General features: G+C 49.9%; 1 protein-coding gene across 2 annotated transcripts in view; it reads left to right on the top strand.

Annotated features, from left to right (window-relative positions):
- Nucleotides 1-2,428: 2,428 nt before the first annotated feature.
- The window catches only part of PUDP (pseudouridine 5'-phosphatase), a 132,943-nt gene continuing 124,409 nt past the window's right edge, over nucleotides 2,429-10,962 (top strand). Inside the window, exon 1 of one of the 2 annotated variants that reach the window (XM_079910748.1) lies at nucleotides 2,429-2,940. In XM_079910748.1, the coding sequence (XP_079766874.1) occupies nucleotides 2,727-2,940 (214 nt within the window). In that variant the 5' untranslated portion in view covers nucleotides 2,429-2,726. The remainder of the gene's footprint in view (nucleotides 2,941-10,962) is intronic. The other variant, XM_079910747.1, reaches the window with a different exon arrangement.

Raw genomic sequence — 10,962 nt, 5'->3', positions numbered from 1 at the left:
ACATCACTAATCATTAGAGAAATGCAAATCAAAACCACAATGAGGTATCATCTCACACTGGTCAGAATGGCCATCATCAAAAAATCTACAAACAATAAATGCTGAAGAGGGTGTGGAGAAAAGGGAACCCTCCTGCACTGTTGGTGGGAGTGTAAATTGATACAGCCACTGTGGAGAACAGTAGGGAGGTTCTTTAAAAAACTAAAAATAGAACTACCATATGACCCAGCAATCCCACTACTGGGCATATACCCTGAGAAAACCATAATTCAAAAAGAGTCACATACCACAATGTTCATGGCAGCACTATTTACCATAGCCAGGACACTGAAGCAACGTAATTGTCCACCAACAGATGAATGGATAAAGAAGATGTGGTACATATATACAATGGAATATTACTCAGCCATAAAAAGAAACGAAATTGAGTTATTTGTAGAGACATGGATGGATCTAGAGTCTGTCATACAGAGTGAAGTAAGTCAGAAAGAGAAGAACAAATACTGTATCCTAATGCATATATATGCGATTTAAAAAAGCGGTACTGATGAATAAAAAAGTGGCAGGGCAGGAATAAAGATGCAGACGTAGAAAGCAGACTTGAGAGCATGGGGCAGTGGAAGGGGAAGCTGGGATGAAGTGAGAGAGCAGCATTGACATATTATGGGGAAGGATGCACACCTCTGTGACTGTATTAAAAGTCATTAAAATGTACACTCTTACATGGCTGATTTGTGTGGTATGTGAATTATATCTTTATCAATTTGTCAGAAAAAAAACCTGCACAAAATAAATAAATAAATAAAAATGCTCCTTTTATCTAAGCAATGAACAGATGCAACACTGTTACCATGGGAGAGAAAAAGAGCTCTCTCCTTTGTGTGTCCATTTGTTTCCAAAAATGGAAAGAAACTGAGAGCAAGAATTCTAAAGGTTCCAGTAGGTGAGCATGGACGCACAGTATGTGCCCGATGTTTGTGGAAGAAATTTTTTGCAGGTTGAATGGTGTCCCCCTCAAAAATAAAAAAAATAGTGTAGGAGTCCTAACCCATAGTACCTCAGAGTGTGACCTTACTTGAAGACAGGGTCTTGACATATGTAATGAACTCAGAATGTAGTCATGAGTCTGGGTGGCAATCCTATATGACTAATGTCCTTATAAAAAGGGGAGATTTAGACACAGAAATAGATGCATAGAGAAAACACAATATGATGAGATAGAGGAATAAGGCCACTGTGTACAAGCCAAGCAGAGAGGCCTGGAACCAATCCTTTCCTCAAAAGGCGTTAACCCTGCTGACCCCCGATCTTGGACTTCTGGCTTGAGGCAATACCTTCCTGTTGTTGAGACTACCCGGTCTGTGGTGCTTTGATACAGGAGCCTAGCACATTTGGGTCACAGTCCCTCCACTAATTGGATGATGAACTGCCTTCTCTTAGATCCAGGGTCCTCAATGGGAAATCATGATTGGAGTAAAAACAGGGAATGTGTCTCACAGCGACAGCTCTAAAAAGACATAAATGAATTGAGCATATACTATTTGCCAGTTCCAACAGCTTGACCTGCCTTGCGTCATTTAACACCCCGGTTTTACACACGAGGAAACGAAGGCACAGAGGTTTACTGCTTATTGTTGATACATTTGCTGAACTCAGGTGCCTCCGAGTGCAGTTTACACACTTCACCAGAAACACAACGCTCAGATTTTAAAGTCTCTGAAACGTTCTTATTTCTGCTTCTTGAAAGATCCTATCTTTATGCTTAAACATGCATATGCAATGCCAACTAACACTAAATAGAAACGGGGGTGTGGGAAAGTATTCCTGAGAGTGGTCGAAAAAAAAGAATGCTTTGCAGGTTGCCTTCAGAAAGTTTGGGGGAAAAAAAGAAAACACATAGCAATCCAAGACAGATGAGACATAAAGGCAAAAACGGCAAGGCATTTTAAAATGTCTTATTATTTCGGCCCTTTCCTATCAGACTTCGGCGGGGGGTTGCTCTGGGAGAATGGACCAGCCAGGGATGCTCGGGGGATACAGGCGCAAAGGATGGGGACTCGCGCGCCACTGCGCGTGCGCCCTACGAGGCACACAGGGAGCCGGGCGGGCAAAACTGAAACGGAAACCTGCCAGGCATCCAGGGACGGGCGCTCCGGGCGGGGACGAAGCCACCGGGGACCCCGTAACTAAGGCCACCTGGCTACCCATTTACTTGGTGGCTCTCAAGGATGCCAACCTGAGCATCTATGCACGCTTTCCATCAACCCCATGCGCCGTCGTCCCTCCACGCCCTCCCTCCTTCCTCATGCCCTTTCCAAATTCGAGCCAGGCATTGGCACCCAGATTAGGAACTCGGCTCTGCTCGGCCCTTTGACTCAGCATCCCAGCCCGTTTACGGGTATGAAGTGAGCGTGGGCGGGGTGGTGGTGGTGGTGGTGGTGGTGGTGGAGGATACGGGCAAACTTGTCGCGCCCGCGCGTACCACGGCGGCGGCGACAGCTGGGGTGACCGTCCTCGGCGCGCGTGCGCAGAACATGCCGGCGAGGCCCAGAGCGCGCGGGAGCGGCTCCAGTCGCGTATTCCAGGAGCCTCGGAAGGAGGCCAGCCGCAGGCGAGCGCCGGGCGGCGGAGGCTCAGGGCGCGCGATTTTTGAGGGACCGCGCTGGGACGCTTGAGGCGCGCGTGCGCAGAGCAGCTCGGGGCTCACGGGGCTTGCCCGAACGCGCATGCGCGAGAGCGTCCCGGGGGGCGCGGGCGCGAGGAGGCCAGGGGCCGCGCGTGCGCAGCACGGCTCGGGGCGCGCGGGGGAGGCCCGGAGCGCGTGTGCGCGCGCCTCTTCCCCGCCCCTACTCGGCCGACAAGGCGGCACAATGGCGGCGCCCTTGCCCCCGCTGCGTCCCGTCACCCACCTGCTTTTTGACCTGGACGGCCTCCTTCTGGGTGAGTAGCCTACGGCCGCCTCCCGCGAGGGCTGTCTGGGAGGACACGGGCGGGGGGCACAGGCTCTCAGGGGCGTGAGCCGCGGCGGGGCGGTGTGCGGGGTCCCCAGGCTGGCGGGCGGCGGGGGTGCGGGGCCCACGTCAGGCCGGCCGCGCTCGTGGCTGAGGCGTCGACGGCGCCCGGGGCACTTACTTCCGGCGGCCGCGCCGCGCGTGGGGACGGAGTGCGTGGGGGGCGGCGCGTGAGGGCGCGGTGCTAGGGGACCACCGCGCGGGCGGGAGGTTGGCGTTGGGCCTCGGGGGCCGCGGGCGCTGGGCGCGCAGCCGGGCCTCCATTTCCCTGTCTGCACCCCGGTTTCTAGGATCACTGCAGGCTTGCCCAGAGGTGCACGCACCTTGCTCGTAGCATCCTACAGGGCAGCGTCCTCTACCCGCCGATTTGGGGGCCTCTGCCGGCGTCTGGAGGCGTTTGGGGCAGCCTAGCTGGAGGGTGGGAGTTTGCTGGCGTCCAGAGGGTAGCGGCTGGGATGCGGCGGAACCTCTCGCAGTGCACAGGACGGCTCCACGCCACCGCGACTGCTCCACACCCAAGTATCTGTAGCGCGGAGGCGGCGGCGGAGTCCTGCTCAGCGGTCTGGCTGGTCCGAGTGACTCCCAGCAGGGACATCACCGGGGAGCAGCAGTTTTGCAGTGCAGAGCCCAAGTCCCCACCCTACAGCTGCCCAATCAGAATCTACATTTTCACCCAAGTGCCGGGGAGTTAGAGGTGCACACCCGTGCTGTGGCTTTGAGCGGTTAACAATCTTGTGTGCGCCGAACAGCCCCGTAGTCGATGGTGGTAGGCGTGAACTTACCCACCGAGGCGAATTCAAGTAGAATTCGTAGAAAACGCTGCGTTTATAACTCAACAGAGAACTGCTCTGAGCTCTGCCTTACAGCTTGGGCGTATGTTTCATGACACTACCCGGTGTTACAGGGTTAGGAAACGCGTTCTGACCTCATTGTCTCCGGAGGGCTTCATAGGACTTTAAAAACGTCTGCATGCTTTACGTAGGCTACTAACCTGGTGGAGGTGTGCATACATCAGTGCTGCCTCTCATAAAATCCTGCAAGGTGGGAGGAGATGTTTGCCCTGACTAATTAAAAACAAAATCGGCACCACTCAGAGAGGTAAAGTGACTTGCCCAAGGTCACACAGCTAATAAGGAACAGAACTGAGAAATGATTCCAGATCGATCTGATTCTAAATATAAGTGATGTTGTGCTCATTTTACAGGGGAGTGTGACCTTGCCCCCATGATCATTTGGCTCACTGGTTCAGTAGTAATGGCACTGATTTTTTATTTTAAAGGTACACAAAAAACAGTCTTATTTTTATGGACCCAGAGATATAAACGAATGAATTCCTAAGGGGTAAAATAAATTCCCATAGAGGTAACTAATTGGGTAGAACAGTGTATGCAGCTACTAAATCTGAAATGACTCAATTTCAAAAAGCATCTGGGATTCGTAAGTACAGTTTGTAGATGTGAGTTTTCCTGCTTAGATGGTCAAGTTAAATTGTCAAATAAATTCCTTATCCTCTAATGAAAAGTCCAGAGAACATGTTTTGTGAGTCTTATGAATTTTAATACAAACTGAGGTGTCCCATTAAAATTAAATTTATTAGACTTCTAAGTGAGCCTTATGCTTCATCCCCACTCAAGATACACATATACCTGTTCCCTGGAGCCATGAATGTGACTTATGTGGTGGTGCTTGCAGGGGTAGTTATCAACCAGGGTCTCCTCTTTGCTAGTTAAGGCAAGTTTAAAGTTTATCAAGCATTGGTCTGGCACTGTTACCCAATCCTCTGAACTGGTCAGAGAAACAAGAATTAGTGGCCTTTGGGAGGATAAGACCTAGCTCCTCTTTCCCCCTTCGTTTTCTGCCCTTTACCTCATTCCACCCTGACTCTTGGAGGCGGTGGTAAGGCCTTGCAGAACTTTATCAGAAATGCACCTTTGCTTATTCTTTTTTTTTTTTTTAACAAAATGTCTGGTATAAAACACCACTTTCCAGAATGTGCTACTTTACCTCATTTAATCTACTTGATTATACCTGTTGTAATTCTTAAGCGCCTGACTTCAGTTGTCTGTTGTTTGCATAACAACGTATCATCAGTTTATTATGAGGTGTTTTTCAGTGGGCCTGCTTTTCAGAACTGTGAATCCATTTCCCCAGGAAGTTCTGTTTGTTAATGTAGCTGCAATCTTGTATTCTCAGGGAAGTGAAACTGGAAACAAGGAGTTGCATGGGGAAGCTTGTTTAACCAGAGGAGAATGAGGAAGTCAATGGAGATATTTGCAGAAATGTTGACCAGAAACCCAGGGTTACTTTCTAGTGCTTTTGAAATGTTTGATGCTGTTTTCCTTTTGATCTTTGGAATCTGTTTTTGTTGACAGAGGTAACAATTAGCTGTGAGCTAGATAGTAATTTTGGCCCTCAAATGCCATTTAGAGACAGAGACCAAGGGGACTGAGATTATTTATGCACAAGGATAAGATGTTGAAGGAAGAAGATACAAGTTTGAAATACTATGCCAGCTCCTGAATAGGGAAGATTATCTAGTTCATTAAATAGCTGAAGTTAGGAGTACAAGAGGTAGGACCATTCTCTTTAAGAGACAAGAAAGTTGGTGGTCCAGAGTCCTGCTATCTGATAGGAGTGGCACCATGTAAGATTTTGTTACAGCAACATTAAAGAAGCAAAAAGACACAGAGGAAATTAACTTGAATGGTACTTTTTTCCTATCCTGACACATCCAAAATATTGTTACTCAACACATGATCAGTAAAAAAAAAAATAGTTGAGATAGTTTACATTCCTTTTCGTTACCTAGCCTTTGAAATTTGTGTGTATCTTACACTCACAGGGCATCTCAGCTCAAACTAGCCAGGTTTCATGGGTTCACTTGCCACGTTTGGCCAGTGCCTACCGTATGGGACAACCCAGGTACAGAGCCTTAGGAAGCAACTCATTGATGTCTGCTGTTGATAACGGGGCCAGATGGAGGGTGGATGTTAAGAATATTCAGAATTAGGAATATGTAAAATGTTACCACATTTTACCACATACCTAAAATATGCTTTCTAGGAGTCTGTTACAGTAATTAAATCCTTAAAGAATCAGCCAGGAAAAATAAAAAGCTTATTTTCAAATGTTTAAAAAATAAGCAGAAAAATAACACAATAGATCTGTGAGGGGAAATACGACTCTTTGCCGTGTCGATTATAATTGACCACGTCTCCATAAACACACAGAGGTGGCAGGATTTTAATGGGTGACACCTGGCTTCTACTTCACCTTCACGTAGACGAATAGATCCCCTGTCCTGTACCTGTTTGTACTCCTACAGCTTCCTGCTTGCCAAATGGTAATCATAGCACTTGAGACCGTATGGAAGTGCCCGTTTCTCCGTCCGGGGCCCAGGGTACAGCGTGAACGCTGGGTGGAGGCGGGACCTTTGTGCTGCTCCTGGGGCTCAGGAATCCATTGTTGACCGAAGCAGCTCGCAGCCCTGCCCAGTCTGCTCGGAATCCGCTGTCACCCGTCGTCCTCTGGCTCACCTCACCTACGCTGGTTTCTGTAGACGCTGGGACCTCCACAAAGCTGATGACAAACACAGGATCTCTCTGTACAGCTGTAGCACACGCCCTAGATGAATTTTCGGAAGAGCTTTCGTACATTGTATTTGACCCTGTGTAACACGTATGAGGTTTAAAAGTGGAGATGATGAGTTTTTCGGCGTCCATTGGTTCCTATCCTGTAATGTGACTCAGTCCAGACATTCCCAAAGAGTCTCAGGAAGGTAGAGCAGAATAAACGCTCGTTCGGGATGGCCGGTGTGAGCTTACTGTCTGCCCTTGGGGCTCCCAGAGACACCCTCACCCCGTCCCTGGCTTGTTGTGTGCCTTGCGGTCTCCGCACGGATGTCAGGGGACCTGTGCTACGGCACGTTCCCCTTCTCTCTGCCGTGCCCCCAACCCCCGGAACTAAGGGCACACGCTTGCGTTTGATGTCACCTTACCAGGTGACATTTAGGTCCCTTCTACATTTGCACAGGAGGTGGCGGAAATTCGGAGGCCAGTCTGAGGCCTTGCGGCCGAGCAGAGCCCATGCGGAAAGGGGCCCTGACTTGTACTTTCTCAGTTTGGAGTAAGACGCTGGTAGGGGCAGGCGAAGGTACCCATGGACTATGTTGAATGTCAGGAAATTCATCAGGAATAAGAAAGCACTCGAGGGGGGACCGAGGTGGGTAAACTCAGGTCCCGTTGGCCGTGCTTCCTAATAGACCTGAGCCGCGTCAGCCTTTCCCGTGTTCCTGTGGTTAGCGGTTCTTATGCACCACAGCTGCTCCCGTTTCTAGATTAACAGGAAGGTGAGATCAAAATTGCAGAATTCTGCAGGTCGACGGGAGTTTGGTCCAGCTGGTAACACCACTAAGATATTCAGCAGGTTTCTGTCAGTGCAGGTGTAGAGTGCCCGTTCCTTGCTTCCTCCTAGCTTCCTCGTCCCCCTCATTGTGTGCTTTTATTTAGACTCTTAGCTGTGCAAACTTTTTTTTTTTCCTCTCTCGAACTATTTTTCCTTTCTTCTCCTTGGGAAGCTGTGTGTGGGGGATTCTTTGTTCACTTTTGTCTTTCTGATTATTCTCTGCTTTCTCTGATTCTGTTCCTTTATTTTTTCTTTCATTTTTTTAAGCGACTATAATTTATCCATTACACTGTGTTATTTTTCAGGGGTAGATGGAGATTTAATGCAATGTAAAAGAGCAAGGGAGATGATGCCCCCAAGAAACGTCCACCAAAAGCACTCATTACACAGGTGCCCAGGTGACTTTTCACAGCTTTGTTTGAGATGTTTGAAAAGTGATGGATACGTAGCCTGTAGCTGGAAGGTGCAGTAGTGTTATAGCAGAATGGCTTACGTTAGAGGATAAAGCTCTCACTGTCAGGTATATGTGAATACTGGTGACTCATAATTCCGGCATTTCATATATTAAAAACTTCATTTAATTGTGTTAAAATGGGGGAGGGCAATGCTGGTCTGTGGTTTAAAATTGCCTTTGGGGTGTCTAAGGAGAATTTTCTTGAAAACATAATAATTGTGGCATGCATTTCTGCTCAAGAAATGTCTTCCCCCTTTGGCTTTGCTGAGGTGGACTGCCATCCTAACACCTCTCAACGTGCGTTTTGAGTGTTTGGCAGGTACATGCCCACCTTCCTTCAAGGTGCGGCTCCCACACATCCTTCGCTCTGCTGCCTGCGGTCAGTAGCTTAGTGTCTGTGCAGAGAGGGGCGCATACCTGGGGTGAGGATGGTCTGCTCCACGCCCTTGCCTGGAGGGCAGTTCCATCAGCATGGCTCCCGGCACTGGGCTGGCCAGTTGATGTCCCCTGACTCTCCTCTCTAGGCCTAGACATCAGGGACGGATCCAGAGGCAAACCAGAGTCTGCTCGACTCCCAGTCTGCTCACTGCCCAGTCTGTACGCGAAATGAGAGCAGATGGTCATAGTTTGCGTACCTGAGCTATTTGGGGCCTTGGAGACGCATTCCAAAGTAAGCAGCAGGCTTCCGTCTCTCCGCTGCCATCATCGTGTCCTTGACGAGAACCGGGCACCCTTGTGCTCTCTGGAGCAGCATGTCCACCCGGCAGAACTGCCCGCCGTGGAGGGAATGTTCTGTATCTGAGCTGCCCTGGACGGGAGCCGCAGGGGCACCCAGGCACATGAAATGCTGCCAGGGCAGCTGACGAATTGAACTCTTAATTTTTTAGTTTTACTTAATTGAAGTAGCCACTTGTGGGTACCGTGGTGGACAACGCAGCTCTAGAGGAGTGAGTTCACTCCTTCCTTATCTGTTCAGAATATACTGTGCCGGGTGCTGCAGGGGATTCACAGCAAGTCTCTTCTTTGTAGTGGTCTTGGAGTCCAGCTGGGACACAGAACACGTGTGAATCTCTGAGTAACTGCTGGCGGTCAACATGAGAAGGACAGGAGAAGGGGCAGGGCAGTCATTTGAACTGAAATCACTGGGAGGATGTGCTCTCAAGGGCAGGTAGGACAGTGGATATTCCAGACGAGGAGAACAGATGGCTGAGCAGTAAACACGTTTTCTGAAGCAGAGAAGAGCTTGTTTTTATCACACAGAGAGTAGTATTTAAAAAAAAAAAAAGAAAGACTGGTTAATAACGATTGTGTTGAAATGTGGGGGTGAGGATGATCTCTGCCTGGTGGATATTACTCTGGTGTTTTCCACACTGGGTTCCAGACGGTAGTCATGTCCCTTTAGCCTGTTTTGAACTAGAAAACCTCGCCCCATCCCCTAGCTGCATGGCCTGTGTTTTCGCCGTGAGAGGGACTCTTGGAAGAGCGCAGGCTGGTTCTCTCAGAGGATGTTCTGCGTTCCGGATTGGCCTGCTTGTTTCCTCCTGCTGCCACCTCACTTGTTCTCCATCCCTCGTATTCCCTCTGATCCAGACATCATGCCCGTGCCTCACTTGGCCTCCCTCAGCCGTTTCTGCCAAGAACATACTGCACCAACTCACGGCCTCTCAGGGTAGATGTTCCATGTGGTCAGTGCCCTCCTTCTAGTAAAGTCTTGTCGTATCAAGACAGCTCTTGTCTTCCGTGGTAGTGCGTGGGATGTTTCAGTGAGAAGCCAGGAGCCTGAGGGACCCGGTATCGGCGGTGATGTAATGCCTTTGTGTCCCGAAGGCCTGAACCCTGAGGCAGAAAGACGGGCAGGGGTGCTTGCGGGGAAGTGGAGGGCTGCCTGGACGCTGCTCACCCTCAGGAAGCCAGGGTGGCTCTGTGAGTTGGGGCCCCCCCTTGCATCCCTGCAGCTCTGCCTGACTTGGACCACGTGCCCTGATCTCTCCCAGGGTGTTAGGGCACGGGGTCCAAGGGCATCCCCACTTTTGCCGTCAGACTCATGAGAAAGCATACATTCATCAAAGCAAATACAGTTGCCTGCACCGCGTCCACTTTGCCACGTAAACCTTTCCAGCAGAGCCGTATATTTGTCAATGTGGTTCTGTGTTCCCCGCCGTTTCTATGTTTTCCCCACACCACCGGAGCAGCATTCATGGCTGCTTAAAAGCGGTCAAGTTCTGGATTTCTAAATATCACACAAGGAAAGGAACCAAGAGTCTGGGGAGAAGAGGCCAGTTCCAGACTGGGGCCCGTGAAACCCAAGATGAGCGTGGGTACCCTTCCAGAGCCAGGGCAGGGGGTCCCACTGGCGAAAGGCGGGGTGAGTGGAAATCAAAGGAATAATGACTGTGATGGATTTTAAGACTAAGTTTTTAAAAAAGAAATCTGTGAGTCGTGATCCTTAAAAGAAAAGAGAGGGGAGGCATGGGCAGCAGGAGAATGCTAGTTAATAAATATGGAAAGAATGGTAGAATTCGTCAGGTCACCATCTTGCAGGCCTCACTCTACATGCTTCAGACAAGTGGCACTGGTGGAAACCAAGACCGTTGGGTTCATTGGGGGCGAGGGTGTTCATACAGTGCCAGAGTGCCACCCCGACAGGGTACTGACACACAGCACAGGCGGACACGCATGCTCGTGATGGACAGTTCTGGGGGCCACCGCTTAAGCGACACGTCCCACTCAGGTGTGTCAGCGGGGGAGCCGCTGGCTGCCGTGTGCTGCCACAGCAGTTTACCTGAGTCCAGGCGAACTTCCAGGTGTCCTTTCTAGTTTGGAGGGACGGAGGAACAAGCAAGGTGACACCACGTGGAAACGACCGGACAGATCCAGAATGCAGGGCATTCCGCAAGGTCTCTGGGTGGGCTGTTGAAAGTGTCAAATGTCACGGGAAATGACTGGGGTGGGGCGCTCTAGTTTACAGGAGGCTAAAGGGACCTGAGTACCAAATGCAGCAGATCTTAGATTGGGGGGGAGGTCTTATAGAAGACATTTTTGGGGCAGTTGGAGAATGCGGTGTGCAGTGGCTAATTAGATGATGTCATTCAC

Source organism: Stenella coeruleoalba, assembly GCF_951394435.1.
Source record: "Stenella coeruleoalba genome assembly, chromosome: X".
NCBI classification, from domain to species: domain Eukaryota; kingdom Metazoa; phylum Chordata; class Mammalia; order Artiodactyla; family Delphinidae; genus Stenella; species Stenella coeruleoalba.
Note: the sequence above shows the minus strand (reverse complement) of the source record. Positions and strands in the feature narration are given on the sequence as shown.